Source organism: Callithrix jacchus, chromosome 12, assembly GCF_049354715.1.
Source record: "Callithrix jacchus isolate 240 chromosome 12, calJac240_pri, whole genome shotgun sequence".
Lineage (NCBI taxonomy): Eukaryota > Metazoa > Chordata > Mammalia > Primates > Cebidae > Callithrix > Callithrix jacchus.
Genome location: NC_133513.1, coordinates 56734614 through 56755151, shown reverse-complemented (window position 1 = coordinate 56755151; position 20538 = coordinate 56734614). Strand labels below are relative to the sequence as shown.

At 40.7% G+C, this 20538-nt stretch overlaps 1 protein-coding gene across 16 annotated transcripts in view; it reads right to left on the bottom strand.

The window, feature by feature from the left end:
• The window catches only part of ANXA7 (annexin A7), a 41295-nt gene that overhangs the window by 6819 nt on the left and 13938 nt on the right, over positions 1-20538 (bottom strand). For 9 of the 16 annotated variants that reach the window (XM_054242326.2, XM_009009715.4, XM_078345605.1 and 6 more), the window contains 9 exons: positions 17830-17884; positions 14592-14796; positions 13422-13532; positions 12786-12850; positions 12314-12379; positions 7401-7503; positions 6775-6869; positions 2733-2846; positions 2333-2503 (listed from right to left, as the gene is read on the bottom strand). In XM_054242326.2, the coding sequence (XP_054098301.1) occupies positions 2333-2503; positions 2733-2846; positions 6775-6869; positions 7401-7503; positions 12314-12379; positions 12786-12850; positions 13422-13532; positions 14592-14796; positions 17830-17883 (984 nt within the window). In that variant the 5' untranslated portion in view covers position 17884. The remainder of the gene's footprint in view (positions 1-2332; positions 2504-2732; positions 2847-6774; positions 6870-7400; positions 7504-12313; positions 12380-12785; positions 12851-13421; positions 13533-14591; positions 14797-17829; positions 17885-20538) is intronic. The other 7 variants (XM_078345610.1, XM_009009717.5, XM_078345611.1 and 4 more) reach the window with 1 other exon arrangement.

Sequence of the window (20538 nt, the reverse complement as noted above, 5' to 3'; positions counted from 1 at the left end):
GCGCAATCTCAGCTCACTGCAACCTCCGCCTCCTGGGTTCAGGCAATTCTCCTTCCTCAGCCTCCTGAGTAGCTGGGATTACAGGCACATGCTACCACGCCCAGCTAATTTTTTGTATTTTTAGTAGAGATGGGGTTTCACCATGTTGACCAGGATGGTCTCGATCTCTTGACCTCATGATCCACCCGTCTCAGCCTCCCAAAGTGCTGGGATTACAGGCTTGAGCCACCACACCCGGCCTTATCTTTTAAGAGATGTGATTTCACTATATTGCCCAGGCTGGGGTGCAATGGCTATATGCAGGCGTGATCACAGCCTCAAACTCCTGGGTTCAAGTGATCCTCCTACCTCAGCTTCCAGAGTAGCTGGGACTATAAGCACATACTACCACACTCAGCCATCTAACTATAACCCTAATATTTAAGTATTTACTATAAATACATGCAAAAAATGACATGAGCTTTTTAGAAGAAGCTACAAATAATTCATTCTGCTAGACTGGGCCTATTTGTATACCAAACTCTTCCCTGGCTAGGAGGAAATGAAGGAGGAAGGAAGAGTTTAAGCTTAGATGGGCAGTTGGTTTCTCTCAAAAACAGAAAGACAAACCCAAACAAGAAAAGGTTGCCTTTTAGAGTCTCGGGGACCATCTTAGGAACAAGATGGAAAGATGCTCCTTGAAACTGAAGAACCATCTTCTGAGCACCTGGCACAAGGAATACATAGAGGCATATTCTAAATGGGTGAGTGAATATATAACGAAAAATTTCCCAGATTATTGCCTTTGGATTCACACACACTTTCCTAGGAAGTTACTCATCTACTCATATTATGGAAAAGGTAGGGCTGGGTCTTGAACTCTGCACAAAGAGACAGCACCTCGTGTAAAATCTTAACAATTTTTAGCATTAAGTGTGTTTCTTCTTGTTTCTTTTAAATCCTAACCTACTTCCCTGTTCTGTTACTCTGATATAGGTAAATTCAATTTCCTTCAATACATTTACTTTGCTTTCTCATTACCATATCCACTCACTGTTATACACTATCCTTTCCACACCTACCTCCCTTGGCTTTCAAGATGGAATTTCTTGTTGCCCAGGCTGGAGTGCAATGGCACAATCTCAGCTCATTGCAACCTCTGCCTCCCGAGTTCAAGCAATTCTCCTGAATTAGCCTCCCAAGTGGCTGGAATTACAGGCACATGCCACCATTCCTGGCTAATTTTTGTATTTAGTAGAAATAGAGTCTCACCATGTTGGTCAGGCTGGTCTCACCCTCCTGACCTCAGGTGATTCCAGCCTCCCAAAGTGCTGGAATTACAGGCATAAGCAACCACGCCTGGCCCCTCCCTTGGCTCTTAAGAGCCCCTCCTCTCCTTTAGACCCCTCCAGATGGTCCAATTTTGTGCACTAGCACAATAGCCAGTAACTCTTGATATTTAATCAGCATGCTAGTTATTTACACCATCTCTTTCAAATACATGTTCATCGTCTCATTCTGTGTTTCCTTTTTTCTTCCTTTTGAGGATAGGGTCTTCCTCTGTTGCCCAGGCTGGAATGCACTGGTGCAATCATACTTCACTGCAGCCTCAATCTCCTGCACTCAAGAGATCCTCCCACTCAGCTTCCTGAATAGCTGGCACTACAGGTATCCACCACCATGCTCAGCCAGTTAAAAAATAATTTTTTTGTAGAGATGGTTTCTTGCTCTGGTGCCCAGGCTGGCCTCAATCTCCTGGCCTCAAGCAATCTTCCTGCCTTGGCCTCCAAAAGTGCTGGAATTACAGGTGTGAGCCACTATGTCTGGCCCTAAGTATGTTTCTAATGCCATTCCAAATACCCTATTTGGAGTATTTTCTGTCAATTCTCCAGCACATCTGGGGAATCAAAATAAGGAAGGTGCTAATCACGGTTATTAATGGGAACCCTAAAACATTTTTCTGCATTTCTGGCTGTCCTCACTTCCTATAGCACCTTTATGGCAGTCCTGCACATCTTCACTTGATGGTGCAGAATAATGGACAGTGATAAGCTCAAATGTACAGTTTCATTCTCATCCCAACCATAGAGCCTCAAATTGGTTTCTGATTCCATAAAACCTTAGAGGTTAAATCTCTAATTCCTTACAAAAGCCAGATTTACAGGAATAAATTTACAGGAATAAATCCCTGTAACTACAAAGAAATCAGTACACTGGTTTCTGTGTTGTCCCTCTTAAAGACAGCAATATTGCAAAGTGGCCAAATATTAAAAGGAATAAAGAATGCTCACTGGCAAAAGGCTTTTAAAGTATGTTCCCTCTATAAATGCAAAAGCATTCATATTATACTCACCTGGCACATGGACACAAGTAAGCGTTCAAAATGTCCTGATGTATCTGACCTAATGTCCTTTTCAAGGTCTCGTCCAAATTCTGACTGATAACATCTGACAATTTCTCGGATTTCCTGATTTGTTCTCGTGCACAAAATTTCAATCAATACACGTTCCTGAGTTCCTGCTCCCTACATAAAATGAATGGAGGATTACACAAAAATAAAATGAAATTTCCACAAGTAATTAAACCTTACTGCTTCATTATTTCTTTGTTCTCTAGAACTAAAAAACTATATATTCAGATGATGTGAAATAATGAATTGGTTTAATTACCACTGTAAATTCAAAAGTGCTACAATTTGTAGGGTTTTACATATGAAATAGGACAAAATACTCACGATAAATAACATATAGTACCTGCATTGCTTTCCGTAAGCTCCAGGCATCGTAATATGTAGGAGGCATGAATAGGGCTAGGATCAGTTCTTCCATATTTCCACTTAACTCTGATTTGAGATCTTTGATTAAATCCTATTTAATTACAAAAACAAGCTAAGCATATGTGTTCTCCAAATTTGTCACTTAAATCTTTTAAGGAAAATATTAAAAAATGAAACGGAATTGCTTTATAAAAACCCAAATTTCAAATCTGAATGTTACATACTAAGAAATAAGTAAATAAATTTCAGTTTGTTACACGTACACACTTATTATACTTAAGCAGATCTATTTTATTCATTCTATCAATAAACATTTAATAAATTCTTATTCCACTCTACCAGGTAAAAAAAAAAAACAAGGGATATCTGAAATAAATAATAATTCAAATTAACACAATGATAAACAGATATTTACTTAGTACAAAGAACTGTTCTTTGTTCTATGAGGAAGTAGAAACAATTATGATCTTCTTGTTTTCATTGTTGCTGTTTTGAGACAGAGTCTCGCTCTGTCACCCTGAAGTGCGCCCTGAAGTGCACTGGCACGATCTCAGCTTACTGCAACCCATGCCTCCTGGGTTCAAGCAATTCTCCTGCCTCAGCCTCCTTAGTAGCTGGGACTATAGGCCCGGCTAATTTTTGTATTTTCAGTAGAGACGGAGTTTCACCATGTTGGTCAGGCTGGTCTTGAATGCCTGACCTCAAGTGATCCACCCACCTCGGCCTCCCAAAGTGCTGGGATTACAGTACAGGCGTGAGCCACTGTACCTGGCTGATCTTGTCCTTATTTAGAAGGATACACATCTAAAAAAAAAAATAAGGTAACCTGTACTCTAGCAGTGGATAAGCAGCACAGAAATAGGTAACAGAGAGTTGAAACAGAAAAAGTTCAAAGTCGGTTGGAGAGTTCAGAGAAGAATGTAAAAATTAGCAGGCAAAGGGGAAGGAGAAAGGTATTTCAGGTAAGAAGAACCTCCACCAAGAAACAGAGAAGGGGTTTCCAGCCTTGACTCTTCATTATGACCATCTGCGGAGCTTTAAAAAAAAAAACAAAACACTGATGTCCAGGGCTAACATTCAGGATTTTGGTTCTGTGTTTTTAAGTTCCAAGGGAGATTATGATATTCAGTTAAGGTTGAGAATCACTGTAGAGAGGCAAGAATGAGCAAAGTTTGTTCAATGGAAAAATAAGACATCTGGTTTTGTTATAGAGGAAGGTTTTCATAATAGATGAAGAAAACAAATTTGTAACGAAATATTGGATAATTATATTGAATGCCATGCTAAAGAATGTGGACTTGATTCTGTTTGCTGGGAGGAACCACTAGAAACTTTTCATGCAAGAAAATGGCACTAGCAACAACATTCAGAATGGATGATGGTGACAAAGAAGCTCTAGATGAAAACGTTTAGGCTACTGGAATATTTAGTTAAGGGGTAATAATGTCTTGGTAGCAATGGAAATGAGAAGGAAACAAAGTAGACAAAAGAAACATTTTAAAGGGCCATTTTGGCAAGGTGCAGAGACTCATGCCTGTAATCCTAGCAGTTTGGGAGGCCAATGTGGGCGGATCACGAGATCAAGAGATCTTGATCATCTTGGCCAACATAGTGAAACCCTGACAAAAATACAAAAATTAGCTGGGCGTGGTGGCGCATGCCTGTAGTCCCAGCTACTCAGGAGGCTGAGGCAGGAGAATCTCTTGAACCCAGGAGGTGAAGGTTGCAGTGAGCCAAGATCGTGCCACTGCACTATAACCTGGTGACAGAGCAAGATTCCGTCTCATCAAAAAAAAAAAAGAGGCCATTTTACAGATTAGATCAATAAAACTAGTAAATAACCAACTGCTAGAACAAAGCATACAGAATACTCGCCAACTGATAAAGAAAAACATGGAATCAAAGAAAACTCTATAAAAGAACCGTATTTTAACTAATAGGAAGTTAAGAGAAGAGGTAGCTAATAGCATGGAAATTAGATTGTTAAATTCTAGAGCAATATACAAGAAAACTCAAGACAGCATTGTACAGACTAGATAAAAAAAAATTCATATCATAGAAAATATCTTTGTGAGAGAAGTGAGTCTGATGTTAAACCTTAAGGAAATCTGGGGTTTGTGTTACATAATCAGTCACTGGGCTGAGCAGATAGGGAAAGGCAGAGTAGAATAAGCAAGGTGGAATCAATCAGTGGACCACGACCCCATTCTGAGAAACATAAACTAAATGCAGAGGACATTAAGACATTTTTAGGATTCCTATCTAAATGGCAAAGCAGGCTGGGCATGGTGGCTCACGCCTGTCATCTCAGTACTTTGGGAGGCCAAGGCGGGCAGATCATATGAGGCCAGGAGTTTGAGACCACACTGGCCAACATGGTGAAATCCTGTCTCTATGAAAAACACAAAAATTAGCTGGGTGTGGTGACACACACCTGTAATTCCAGCTACTCCAAAGGCTGAGGCACAAAAATTGCTTTTACCTGGGAGGCAGAGGCTGCAGTGAGCAGAGATTGTGCCACTCCAGTCTTTTGAGACTCTGTCTCAAAGTAAAAAAAAAAAAAAAGGCAAAGCAGTGCTATCCACGTTTTCCCATTATGTCTGAGGAACAACGGCATTTTTAAGCCATAGATTCTTGTTGAATTTAGAAACTCATAATCCATTCAACAAATAGTAAGTAGCTACTTATCATTATACACTTGGTACTATAATACAAAGATAACTATGACCATGGTTTGTCCTATGGGAACTCAGTTTTTGGGGGTGGGCAGTGAAATTAGTAATAACAGGTTTTACAAAGAGCTGTGGGTCTATGGTATTAAGAAGAAGCTAAATTCTGTCCAGACTTATGAAAGAAATTTCACAGAGTAGCTGATATTTAAGCCAAATTTTTAAAAAGTTTGCCATGACAAAAAGAAGAAAAGGTATTCAAGGCCAGGAGAATGGCACGTACACAACAGAGAAGTATAAAAGATCATGGCGTATACAGAGAACAACGGCAAGCAGTTAACATTATTTTTTTGAGACAGAGTCTCGTTCTGTCACCTAGGCTACAGTGCAGTGGCACAATCACAGTTCACTGCAGCCTGACTTCCTGGGCTCAAGCAATCTTCCCCCCTCAACCTCCCAAGCAGTTGTGACTGCAGACACATGCTATGACGCCCAGCTAAGAGAATTTGTTGTAGTTGTTGTTGGAAATGAAGTGTCTCCTATGTTGCCTAGGCTGGTCTCAAACTCCTGGCCTCAAGAAATTCTCTCTCCTTGGCTTCCCAAAGTGCTGGGATTACAGGCGTAAGCCACCATGCCCAGCCCATATAATTTTTAATATGGAACACGTTTAGAGAAAGGGAGGGAAGCAGAAGATCATGTCCAAGACAAAGAATAAATAAGGGCTATGTAATAAGCCTTGAATCCCACTGTAAGAGGCAGAAGATTGAGAGCCATCCTCTTGAACATGATTGTGGTCATGATCTATTTTCTACTGAACATCTACCACATATGTGACCAGTGTAAGGTATGACTGTGAAATCAAGGACTACTCTAGAATGAAAAAGCCTTTGAAGAGAAATAGGCCAGGCACAGGGGCTCAGGCCTGTAATCCCAGCACTTTGGGAGGCCGAAGTGGGCAGATCACTTAAAGTCAGGAGTTTGAGACCAGCCTTGCCAACATGGTGAAACCCCATCTCTACTAAAATACAATTAGCTGAGCATGATGTATGCACCTGTAGTCCCAGCTACTAGTGAGGCTGAGGTGGAGGAATCACTTGAACTCAGGAAGCAAAGGTTGCAGTGAGCCGAGACTGTGCCATTGCAGTCCAGCCTGGACACTGCAGCAAGACTTCATCTAAAAAAAAAATAAGAGAGAAATAAATAGGGAATACAGTACTCTTGAGGTCTCTAAAGTCTAGTTGTCCCTCCTTTGCACCATAGGTACTAATCAAAAGACAGTATCCAATCTGACATGAGTACAGTCTACTGGCCACTGCTGGTGCTCACTCCAGGAAAAAAAAAAAAACATACCTTGCCATACGAGGTCTTAAATGCTGCTTTAATTTTTTGCCTCTGATCATTGGAACGGTTGGCCACCACATCCACAATCGCCTGTTCGTCTGTCCCTGGAAGAACCACACATGTTTAAGTAAGGATAAAGTATGTGCCAGGTGCTCCCTGAGGTCCTCTCTCTCTCTCTCTCTTTTTTTTTTTTGAGATGGAGTTTGTCACCCAGACTGCAGTGCAATGGTACAATCTTAGCTTACTGCAATCTCTGCCTCCCGGGTTCAAGCAATTCTCCTTACTCAGCTTCCCATGAAGCTGGGATTACAGGCATGATTCAGGACTTGACCCTGAATCAGCTTTTTTTTTTTTTTTCCAGAAGAGATGAGGTTTCACCATGTTGGCCAGGCTGGTCTTGAAATCAGGTGATCTACTCACCTTGGCCTCCCAAAGTGCTGGGACTATAGGTGTGAACCACCACACCCAGCCTGAGGTCATCTCTTAGAATGTTTACAAGGCACTAGTCACCAGATTAAATTCAGGTACGTGCACCCAGGCTGACACATACACTTGGTTTATGATATAAGGTTTCTTTTTACTTTAGAATTGATCACTTTACCTTATTAAAAAAGACAAAAATTTGTTTTCCTTACCAAAACCCTTCATTGCCTTACGGAGAATTTCTGCATCTCTCATAGCATCGAAGTTGGCAACTGGTCGGATAGTTCCTTGAGCGCCCTGAGTCACTGCGGCAGGCTGAGAATAAAAGGCATAAAATCCAAGTCAGCACTTCCAGTAAGTTTCTAATGAGGATATGTAAAGACTTCCCCAGACATCACTCTGAAGTACAGAAGGCCAATGTTTGGGTTTTAGGGCAAGGATATGAGCATTTTATTAGCAGGGCTTATTTTTAAGCAGGGCTTAAAAACAGAAGAATATAAAATGGCTTTAGTGAAGTAGAACATGAGTGCCCAGTGAGATTTCAAACCAGCAATAGAATTTTAGTAATATCTCTTAATTTCCTATATGGACCCTGATTATTATACATGAAATAAATCTATGAAAATTTCAAAATCGCCATTTGGCAAATACTATGGTAGTTACTATTTCAGGCAAGAATCACCAATGGGTGCTAAAATTAGGTGGCAAAAGTATAAAGAAACAGGATATTTGCATAGTTTATAACATCACAGCAGAGAAACATTGCAGACACCACCCTTAACAAGTTATTAAAATTAATTTCACCAGTAGTGGAATAAGTCAACAATAAGTGCCTCCTGATATAATGCTCTGGCACAAAATCATTGATGTGGTATTCTTGCCAAAAAGGATGGATTTAACCATGAGGAAATACCAGACAAACCCAAATTAAGATATATTTTACAAAATAACTGACAGTGTTCCTCAAAAGCATCAAGGGGATGAACAACAAAGACTGAAGAATGATTTCAGATTAAAGGAGACTTCAGAGACATGAAAATAAATACAGCATTGCATTCTGGACTTGACCCTGACTCAGAAAAAGGACATCACTGAGACAACTGGTGAAACTGAAATAAGGTCCATAGGTTGAGTAACAGTACTGTATCAATGTCTTCCCTGATTTTCATCATTGTATTGTATTTATGTAGGAAGTTAACATTTGGAGAATCTGAGTAAAGCGTATATATGAATTATTTGTACTATTTTGCAAGTCTAAAATTATGTCAAAATTAAAAGATAAAACTTTAAAATACAAAGCTATGAAATAATTCAATAGTTTTTGTCTATTTTTTATTTTTTAGAGATAAGGTCTCACTCTGTTGTTCAGGCTAGAGTACAGTGGCACAAACATAGCTCACTACAACCCTGAATTCCTGCTCTCAAGCAATCCTCCTGCCTGAGCCTCCTGAGTAACTAACACTACAGGCACGTGCTACCACACCAAGCTAATTTTTTTACTTTTGTAGGGAGGAGGGTCTTGTTATGTTGCTCAGACTGGTCTTGAATTCCTGGCCTCAAGTGATTCCCCTGCCTTGGCCTCCCAAAGTGCTAGAATTACAGCTGTGTGCCCAGCCCGGAATAATTCAAGAAGTTTCTTAGGGTATTCAAGTCAGGGCTTAAGAGAGATAGGATAAAGATGATACTGCATTACTTTTTTAAAAAAAAATTTAATTTTAACACATTTCTTGTATGTCTGAATGTTGACCTAAAATAAACATTACTGTTGCAAAATAGGTGTTTTCACTGCAGAAAACACAAACACATTTTATTTAATCCAATACCTCCAAAATATTATCATTTAAACATGCAATCAATACCATTTCAAAATGTAAGATGATTCAATTGCTTTTTAGGCAACTGAAACTGTATTTAAAGTCATACACATCAACTACAGCAGCATGCCAGCCCTTGTGGGGGCAAAGCAACCGAGGAGACAAGAACAAGACCATCTTGAAGCAGCTTTTCAAGATAACACTTTTATGGGTCAATAACTCCTACCACTCAGATGTATTTTTATTCCAACATTTTCTTCTACCAGTAAGCCTTAGCATCCATCCTCTACTACTTTCTAAGCTAGGGCTGTAAGCAGAGAACTAACAAATATTCCTATAGTGGTTAAAAAAAAACAAACTAAAATTATTCCATTTGTAGCAAATATTCAAGTATAAAAAAAAATTTATAAGCCTTCATGTCTCCAGAAACTAAGTTTCCTTTGATGTAACCACTGTCACTAAAATCCTAAATAGGACAGAAGCTATTGTTTCTAATATAATGGACTAGATAAACTAACCATCATGGTGTACTGTTTGATGATTCTTATTTTCTGTCATTCTCTTTTGTTAAAAAAAAAAAATTGATTTCATATTTCATCTGAAGCGGAAAATTTTTTTGATGTATTTTTTCTCTGTTGAAAGTCTAAGTTTGAAGCAAATTTTCACGAATATTGTCATCTTCCAGGCATTCAACTTAATTCAAAGAAATCAGGATCTGTGTTCTTGAGGTTAAAACTCTAAGGGAGATTTCTCAGCACAATCTGCTACCAGAAGTTCTGACTTTTGATATTCCCCTTTGATGCCCATTTGATTCCAACCTGCTTGCTGAAAAACTATCATAGGGCTGGGCACAGTGGCTCATACCTGCAATCCCAGCACTTTGAGAAGCTGAAGCAGTAGGATCGCTTGAGCCCAGGAGTTCGAGACCACTCTGGGCAACAAAGCAAAACCTTTGTCTCTATAAAAAATGTTTTAAAAGTTAGGTGGGCATGGTGCTGTAGTTCCAGTTACTCAGGAGGCTGAGGCAGGAGGATTGCTTGAGCCCAGGAGTTCAAGACCAGCCTGGGCAACACAGCAAAACCTTCATGTCTGCAACAAATAAAAAAAATTAGGTGGGGCGTGATGCTGTAGTCCCAGTTACTCAGGAGGCTGAGGCAGGAGAATCACTTGAATTTTGAGGCTGCATTGAGCTTTGATCACGCTCTAGAGTACTCTAGCCTGACTCACGCTAGAGTACTCTAGCTGACTCAAGCAGGAGAGTGAGATCCTGTCTCAAAAATAAACAAACAAAACAACAAGAAAATTATCACAGAATTTGAGAACTGGATCAATCAGGTGAGGTAAACTGGACCAACTGCCTATCTAAAACAATTTTTTTTTTTTGAGAAGGTGATTGCTCTTGTTGCCCAGGCTGGAGTGCAATGGCATGATCTCAGCTCATTGCAGCCTCCATCTCCTGGGTTCAAGCAATTATCCTGCCTCAGCCTCGTAAGTAGTTGGGACTACAAGCATGTGCCACCATGCCCAGCTAATTTTTTGTATTTTTAATAGAGATGAGGTTTCAACGTGTTTGCCAGATGGTCTCGATCTCTTGACCTCCGCACCCAGCCAGACAAAATTTTTTTTACACCTTCCCTGATACACACAGACACATCCATACTTACATCAACCAAAATCTTCCTGAGGACTTTCAATGACAAGGAGCTCACCTCTCACAGGGTAGCTTATTTCACTTCCATATAAAAGCTCTTCCAAAATCTGCCACTCTGTATTCTATTAACTTCTTCTTATTGGTTTTAGTTCCAGCTTAAGGTGGTAATTGCTATATAAAGTAAGTTGCATACATACATGTGCTTTACTTGTACTGTTTTATGCCTAAAAGTCATTCATATTGGCTGGGTGCAGTGGCTCACACCTGTAATCCCAGCACTTTGGGAGGCTGAGGCGGGCAAATCATGAGGTCAAGAGATCGAGACCATCCTTGTCAACACAGTGAAACCCCATCTCCACTAAAATACAAAAATTAGCTGGGTGTGGTTGCACACGCCTGTAGTCCCAGCTACTCAGGAGGCTGAAGCAGGAGAATTGCTTGGATCCGGGAGGCGGAGGTTGCAGTGAGCTGAGATCATGCCACTGCACTCCAGCCTGGAGCCTAGTGACAGAGTGAGACTCTGTCTCAAAAAACAAAAATCATTCACACTCAAGTCATAAAATGATTTCTCTAAAACTATATGCATGCTTAAACTAAAATCCAAATTTCCATAACAAAAATGATTATAGAATGATTGGTAAACAACTTCAACAATGAAAAACAGGACTGAAAGCAACTTACTATGTGCTTTGGAGGAATATCATTTACTATATTAGCAAAGCAGCTCTGTATATGAGAAACCACTCATCTAGAAGGCAGAAGATGTGGACTAGAATCTTCTCAGCTTTGTCCTTCACTAGTTGTGTGGCCTTAGACAAGTTTCTCAACCTCTCTGGAGCTAATATGCCTCAAATCAGGAAAGTGAGCCAAAAAAAATCACTAAGGTATTTCTCTTCCAGTACTATAATCCTTCTCCTACCCCAGCCTAAAACAAACTTGAAATGCTAGATATTCATGAATATCCAATATAGAAATCAATTAAAAAAAATCAAGATAAGGGTAAGCATAGAAGTATACTGCTTATTATGTTCCTAGTAACTTCCATAGTCTATAAAAGAATTAACAAGGCTCTAATGCCAAAAATAGATTGTGAAGCAGGAAAAAAAAAACAAGGCAATTTAAGAATAAAATTTAGGATTAAAATAAGAAGCCAGGCCAGACACAGTGGCTCATGCCTGTAATCCCAGCACTTTGGGAGGCCGAGGTGGGTGGATCACCTGAGGTCAGGAGTTTGAGATCAGCCTGGCCAACATGGTGAAACCACATCTCTACTAAAAACACAAAAAATTTTCCAGGCATGGTAGCAGGCACCTGTAATCCCAGCTACTCACTTGAACCCAGGAGGTGGAGGATGCGGTAAGCCGAGGTCATGCCACTGCACTCCAGCCTGGGTGACGAGAGCAAAACTCCATCTCAAAAAAAAAGAAGCCATAGGACCAAGACTGGATATATGGGAAACTCTGCAGCTACTGAGAAAATCCACTGAACAGACTTAACTGGCTACCATGTCTAAAGCCCTACCAACCATTACAGGAACATAAAGATCAAACAGACAGCTGAGCCCTTAAGGATGTAGTGACAGAAAAAGTACATGAGAATCAGAAACAAAGGCACATATAAAGGACCTAGTGATTAATGAACATTAGAAAACCTTACTCACTTCACTGCTACAATCCAAAGAAACATGAGAGAAAACAGGATAGGAAGGAAAAGATTCTGTACTGATCTGAAAAAAAGAGTGAAAAGGTATAAGGTAAAAATAGGAAACGAAACCACCCTACCATAAATCACTGTCAGAAATACTAAAACCAGCCACCCAAATTTATAGGTATAACTGCTGGTAAGGGCAGGAATAAGAAAAAGATCTAAAACCAAGAGCCCAGGTGCATCAGTAGGATAAAGTTATGAGAATCATTACCTATGAGATGAACCTATGCTTGTCTTCTCAAAGTCATCGGGACACTATTAAAGCAGATAGACTGAAGAAAGTATGGAGTCTATCACAACCAAAGATTAAAGTCTTCCATTACTATAATGGACCATTTCCTCTGATCCATGGAAACCTCAGCAAAGGAACAGTTCCTTCTTTATCTAGCTACCTAGACTGAGCTTAAAAGGTAGGAACAAAATACCTGACTAGGGTAAGTAGGCTGTCCTCCAGGATACTGAGAAGGCATCTGTCCTCCAGGAAAGCCACCTGTATGTTAAAAAAATAATAATATAGCAACAGGTCTTATAAGTTTTAATTTTTCAAAACAGCATTGATGACTACGAATATGGAAACATACAAGAACATTCACACTATGATATTCATGAGGATAATTTTTAAAAATATTATACTTACTGAATCTAAAACCAACTTTGGTCAAAAAAACCTTTTTAATATTCCATGTTCTACGTAAGATCCTCACAAATAATACTTTTTCACACTTGAGCCAGATTAAATTCTGATTCCATCTGGAATGGTTGTCAGAATATGGTTCTGGAGGTGGTTTCACTTGTGGTACAGGAGTGGGCAGAGAAGTTCCTGAAAGCTTCCTTTTTGGCTTTGGGACAGATTGTTTTAATAGAAAAAGTGTGACCTTATCTCTATTTTACCGATTAAACTTTTCTATCAATTTAATATATTTCATAAAACCATTATGTTTAAAATTATAGAAATATATATTTATTAAAGATTATCTCAAATATAAACTAAATTTTCTCAATGGCAATTTAAAAATTCAAAATATGATAATACCGTTTTTCTCTGGTTGGCTGGTACATACCAGGTAGTGGGACCTGTGCCGGACCACCTCCATAAGATTGTGAGGGTGGCTGTGGATAGCCAGAAAAGCCTGCTCCACTTGGTGGGACTCCAAATCCATGGCCTGGAGGAACTAAAGAATAGGTCAATAAACTATATTACAGTTCTTGTGATTGCAGAAAAACTTTAGAAAAATGTTTATTGTTAACAGTGGAAAAAATATGCTATTAATGCTGTAATAGCAGGCCCCTTTTTATCTAAATTCAAAACATCAATGTCTCTGGTAAAAAAAAAAAGTTTGTAAAATTTTACTTTTTTTTTTTTTTTTTTTTTTTTTAAGAGACTGTCCCTCTCTGTTACCCAGGCTGGGGTGCAGTGGCACAATCTGGCTCATTACAGCTTTGAATGCCTCAGCTCAAGCAATCCTCCCACCTTAGCCTGCCATAGATAGGACTACAGGCATGTGCCACGATGGCCAGCATTTTTTTTTTTTTTTTTTTTGAGAAAGAGTCTCACTCTGTCACCCAGGCTGGAGTGCAGTGGCGCAATCTCAGCTCATTGCAACTTCTACCTACGAAGTTTAAGTGATTTTCCGGCCTCAGCCTCCCAGGTAGCTATGATTACAGGCATGCACCACCACACCCAGCTAATTTTTGTATTTTTAGTACAGACAGGGTTTCACCATGTTGGCCAGGCTGATCTTGAACACCTGGCTTCAAGTGATCTACCCACCTTGGCCTCCAGAAGTGCTGGGATTACAGGCATGAGCCACCACATCCAGCCAACATTTTACTTTATTAATCTTCCTTACTAACTTAAAATACAAAAGTGCTAGTATTTTTTTGGTGGGGCGGTAGGGGATTACCTCTGGTTAAAGCCGACCTAAAAGTCACAGTCTTGCTAAGTGAAATGTCTTAAGACTACAAACAAGCAAAGTGTTACAAATTGGTCCTTTAATGTCATAAAATTTATTCTAAGTCCCTTCATAATTGAATTTTTGTAACTGCTCCCAGCTTTCATGTCCCCTGAGAATCCTCATCTCCAACTTGCCAGCTAGGTCCTTACTATCTAAGGTTAGCTAAGAGTGACTCTGACCTCATATAAAATAAGCAGGAATAAAGAGGATAAAGGGAGAAGGAAAAAATGCTACCGCAATCCCAAATCATTACTAATTCCACAATCCATAACTTACCTCCCGGATAGGATGGAGCTCCCCCTGGCTGTGGGGCACCAGGATAGCCTCCAGGGGCTGGATAACCTCCAGGCGCAGGGTAGCCTCCAGCTCCTGGATAGCCACCACTTGGCACTTGTGGGTAGGCACCTCCCCCCATTGGAGGAAAGCCACTAGGAAAAGGATACTGACCAGAAGGGGGAAAAGATGACTCCTGACCTGCAGGCTGAAAAATCCGAATAATTTTTAAACAAAAGTGATCACAGAGAAACATGACCGATTTAAAAATAAGGAACAAACAGAGGTTACTATTAAGGTCTAGCTCACTCTTTTATTTTTTAAAAGTCCAATTAAAAATCCTGGTATCTTTTTTTTTTTGAGACAGAATCTCACTCTGTCCTCCAGGCTAGAGTGCACGGACACGATCTCAGCTAACTGCAGCCTCCACTTCCTGGGTTCAGGCAATTCTTCTGCCTCAGCCTCTTGAAAAGCTGGACATACAGGCATGAATTACCATGCCCGGCTAATTTTTGTATTTTTAGTAGAGACGGGGTTTCACCATGTTGGCCAAGATGGTCTCCATCTCCTGACCTGATGATCCACCCACCTCAGCCTCCCAAAGTGCTGGGATTACAGGCACGAGCTATGGTGCCCGGCTGAAATCCTGGTATCTTATACTAGTTTATCAGTATACCAGTTTGTAAGGACACTTGTTTGTCAGAATTCAGTTAAATTTAATTCTACTTGAGTCAGGCAAGAGGGGTCTGCTTCTCTATTTGGGAGTCAAGACGGGGTTCTTCACAAACCTCAAGGATTCAAGAAAAACTAACAAAACTCCTTAGTTCCTTCATTTACCCAGAATCTACAAATATGAGAAAGATCCTCCTTTCTACCTAAAGAGAGGAATTTGAGGCTCTCTTGCAACACATCTGGATATGTTACACAATATTTAAAAATAAAAAAGGTAACCTGTATATTACATCACACACAGACTGTGACATTTTGGACTTCATAGTTCAGAGCAGACAATATGCAGAGTGGAAGAGACTGTTACATGTTCAATGAACTCTTTCTCCCCAGGCCACAAAGCTGTAGAGACTACATTTCTCAGAGCCCCTTGCAGTTAGGTTGGACTACGTGAATGAGTATCAGTGAATGAATGCAGACAGAAGTGATATACACCACTTCCTAAACTTGTCCCCTAAAAACCTCTGCCCAGGCCGAGCACGGCGGCTCAAGCCTGTAATCCCAGTACTTTGGGAGGTCGAGGCGGGTGGATCATGAGATCAAGAGATCGAGACCATCCTGGTCAACATGGTGAAACCCCGTCTCTACTAAAAATACAAAAAATTAGCTGGGTGTGGTGGCGCGTGCCTGTAATCCCAGCTATTCAGGAGGCTGAGGCAGGAGAATTGCCTGAACCCAGGAGGCGGAGGTTTCGGTGAGCCGAGATCAAGCCATTGCACTCCAGCCTTGGTAACAAGAGCAAAACTCCATCTCAAAAAAAAAAAAAAAAAAACAACCTTCTGCCTAATCCTCCATGCTCTCTTCCTTCATTTGCCACCATAAGCAGAGGATCCAGTAGAGGACTCCAAAGTGCTAGAGGATGGTAGGATCAGAATAAGGAAAGAGCCTGGGAACCCAAAACACTACATGAAACAAAGCTTCGTCCCTCCCACCTGCTAGCCACCACTGACTTACAGGAGGCAGAAGAAAAAAAATACATTTTTTTCATTGTGAAGTCACTGAAATTTGGGAGTTGTCTGTTTTAGCAATGAGCCTACACTGACTGAAATGGTTACTAGAGCCCTGTTTAATATGCAGAGACTTGGGAACATAGCCATAATTCTCATCTCTCCTATGATAAATTCACCAGCACTATATAATCACTTTGCGTAAGGATACACTTGTTATCATAAACTTGTATAGACCCCTCTTCCAATTCTCCCAGGGTTGGATAGCAGACCTACAGTTATGAGTATAAAACTGAAATGCAGGCCGGGAATGGTGGCTCACATCTGTAATCCCATCACTTTGGGAGGCCAAGGCAGGCAGATCATGAGGTCAGACGATCAAGACCATCCTGGCCAACATGGTGAAATCCCATCTCTACTAAAAACACAAAAATTAGCTGGGAGTGGCGGCACATACCTGTAATCCCAGCTACTCAGGAGGCTGAGGCAGGAGAATTGCTTGAAACCAGGAGGCAGAGGTTGCAGTGAGCCAATATCGCACCACTGCATTCCAACCTGGTGACAGAGCAAGACTCCATCTCAAAAAAAATAAAAAATAAAAAAACTGAAATGCGCCCAGGTGCAGTGGCTCACACCTATAATCCCAATGTTTTGGGAGGCCTAGATGAACAGATTTGAGGTCAGGTGTTTGAGACCAGCCTGGCCAACATGGTAAAACCCCATCTCTACTAAAACTGCAAAAATTAGACAGGTATGGTGGCAGGTGCCTGTAATCCCAGCTGCTCAGGAGGCTGAGGCAGGAGAATCACTTGAACCCAGGAGGCAGACGCTGCAATGAGCTGAAATCATGCCACTGCACTCCAACCTGGGCATAGTGCAAGACTTTATCTCAAAAAAAGAAAAAAATAATTAAAAAAAAAAAACCTGAAATGCACAACTCTTACTTATGGCTCAGCTCTTAGTCCTCAGAGTAGTATAGCTATCAACAAGGTGAAACTTAGTAGCACATTTATAAAATGTACTCCAAGTCTCAGAACTATAAATTCACTGCAATTTATCTCTGGGTCAAGCCACACCCTTAATTATTTTAAACATTCTAACACAAAGGTTAAGAAGCAGTGATACTATGACTCAAGGGTATTAAAAAAAAAGAGCCAGTGATTCAAGGGACAGCTTTAGCTTATATCCATGTTTTATCGGGTCATAGAGCAGTTAACATTTTTTAAAGCTTACTCCTAAATTTTGAAACTTGGGGTAATTTCACATAGAACCCGAGTTTCTGACTTTACTTGAAGGGCTAAAATTATCTAGCAATACTGAGTGTGCCTCCCTCTATGGCTACACAGGGAGGGATGGTGCTAAGCACCTGCCAACTTTCCACAGACAAAGCGACGCCTTTCTAGACCCCCACACAACTGCCTTCACTCACTTGTTCTATTCAGTATCTTGAGCATTTGAGTTTATAACCCCTGTTCTAGTATATCTATAAGATCTGACATAGTCCAGTCCCAAACACCTGTTTTAAGGATGTGAAGTATTTTAGTATTTTAAGTGGCAATACTTACAGGATATCCAGGGAAAGGTGGGTAGCCTGTTGGGGGATAGCCTGGGTATGACATTCTGTAACAACAACAACAATAAAAAAAAAAAAATTATCTGTAATTTCTTTTTTTTTAAGATGGAGTTTTGCTCTTGTTGCCCAGGTTGGAGTACAATGGCATGATCTTGGCTCACAGCAACCTCTACCTCCCAGGTTCAAGCGATTCTCCTGCCTCGGCTTCCCAAGTAGCTGGGATTACATGCATGTGCCACCACGCCCAGCTAATTTTGTATTTTTAGTAGAGACAGGGTTTCTCCATGTTGGTCAGGCTGGTCTCAAACCCCCGACCTCAGGTGATCTGCCCGCCTCCCTTGAAAAGTGCTGAGATCACAGGCATAAGCCACCACGCCTGGCCTGTACTTTCTTATAATGGTTAAGGCCTTTGAAAACATATAGATACACACACACACACACACACACACACACACGGTTTTATGTAAAATATTTCTTTTTTCAAAAGGATCTGCGATAAAATGTGGATATTAGGGATATAAGGAAAGCTTATTAAATGTTTATTTCATCATTCACACCAATAGAGTCAGTAAAGCCTAGTAAAGATTCCAACTTTGTCATGCCATACAATATTTGTCATATCTCAATTCTACCAGTACTATTATTTATGAACCATTTTTCTTTTTTTTTTTTGAGACAGAGTCTTGCCCTGTTGCTCACTGCAACTCCGCCTCTCAGGTCTAAGTGATTCTCCTGCCTCAGCCTCCTGAGTGGCTGGGATTACAGGCATCTGCCACCACGCCCGGCTAATTTTTTGTATTTTTAGTAGAGATAGAGTTTCACCATGTTGGCCAGGCTGGTCTTGAACTCCTGACCTCAGGTTATCCACCCACCTCGGCCTTCCAAAGTGCTGGGATTACAAGCATAAGTCACCATGCCTGGCCAACCTGTTTTTCTTTAAGCCCATTTTTTTACTTACTTTTATTTTAAAAGTATGCTTACTATCAGCACACTTTTATATATCAGCATACTTTTAAGTAGAAAACTCTTAAATGGAAACTTCCAGTAGTTTTCTTACCACAAATAGAAGGTAATGTTAAAATAAATACTTAGCTATTAAAATAAAAAGTCCTTTCTAGGTGCCACAGAAATCCCGTCACATGGTGATATAACCACATTATGGGAAACAATTGTGCAATGGTTAAGAGCTAACATTTTGGGGTCACCTACATATGGATTAAACCCTAGCTTTCTTTTTTATGAACTTTTTATTTTTGAGACAAGTTTTTGTTCTGGCACCCAGGTTGGAGTATAGTGGCGCAATCACGGCAGACTGTAGCCTCAACCTCCTGGGATCAAGTGACCCTCCCACCTCAACACCCCCTGTAGCTGGGACCACAGGTATGTACCACAATGCCTGGTGAATTTTTTTATTTTTTGTAGAGATGGTCTTCAACTCCTGTGCTCCAGTGGTCCGCCTGCCTCAGCCTCCCAAAGTGTTGCAATTACAGGCGTGAGCCACCGCACCCAGCCCCAAATTACTGTTTAAAGGACACTTTTAAAATAATTCCTGTGTAGTTATGCTACCAATTTGACACACATTTGGTCCATATGTTTCCTTTTGATTTTCACTTTTTTTTTTTTTTTTTGAGACGGAATTTCGCTCGTTACCCGGGCTGGAGTGCAATGGCGCGATCTCGGCTCACTGCAACCTCCGCCTCCTGGGTTCAGGCTCCTGAGTAGCTGGGATTACAGGCACGCACCACCATGCCCAGCTAATTTTTTGTATTTTTAGTAGAGACAGGGTTTCACCATGTTGACCAGGATGGTCTCGATCTCTTGACCTCGTGATCCACCCGCCTCGGCCTCCCAAAGTGCTGGGATTACAGGCTTGAGCCACCGCGCCCCGCCTTGACTTTCACTTTTAAGGTTTTAAAATTTTTTGGTTTGGTTTTATTTTATAATTATGTAAACCCACTTTCTGGGTTCCAAAGTCAAATCTACAAAACATGATAGGTTCAGAAATCGGTTAAATTCTACCCCTGTCCCTTACTATCTCCTACATATAATGATTATTTTTATGGGTTATCCACCTATCTTTAAGTACATAAGCTGATATGTATTTATTTGTATGCCCACTCCATTCTTCCATTCTTACGTGAAACATACTGTTTCCTTTTTTTTTTTTTTTTTTTGAGAGTTTCGCTCTTGTTACCCAGGCTGGAGTGCAATGGCACGATCTCAGCTCACTGCAACCTCCGCCTTCTGGGTTCAGGCAATTCTCCTGCCTCAGCCTCCTGAGTAGCTGGGATTACAAGCACGCACCACCATGCCCAGCTAATTTTTTGTATTTTTAGTAGAGATGGGGTTTCACCATGTTGACCAGGATGATCTCAATCTCTTGACCTCGTGATCCACCCGCCTCGGCCTCCCAACTTACTGTTTCTTTACTTGGCTTTTGTCTCCTATTATGGCCATCAGCCAGAGTGTACACATTCCTTTTTAAAAACAACAACATAGGCCAGGCACAGTGGCTCAGGCCTGTAAATCCCAGCACTTTGGGAGGTTGAGGCAGTAGAATCTCTTGCAGCCAGAAGTTTGAGATCAGCCTGGGCAACAAAGAAAGACCTCATCTCTACAAAAAGTAAAATAATTAGCCGGCCATGGTGGTGTGCACTTGTAGTCCCAGTTATTTGGAAGCCTGGGCAGGAGAGTCACTTGA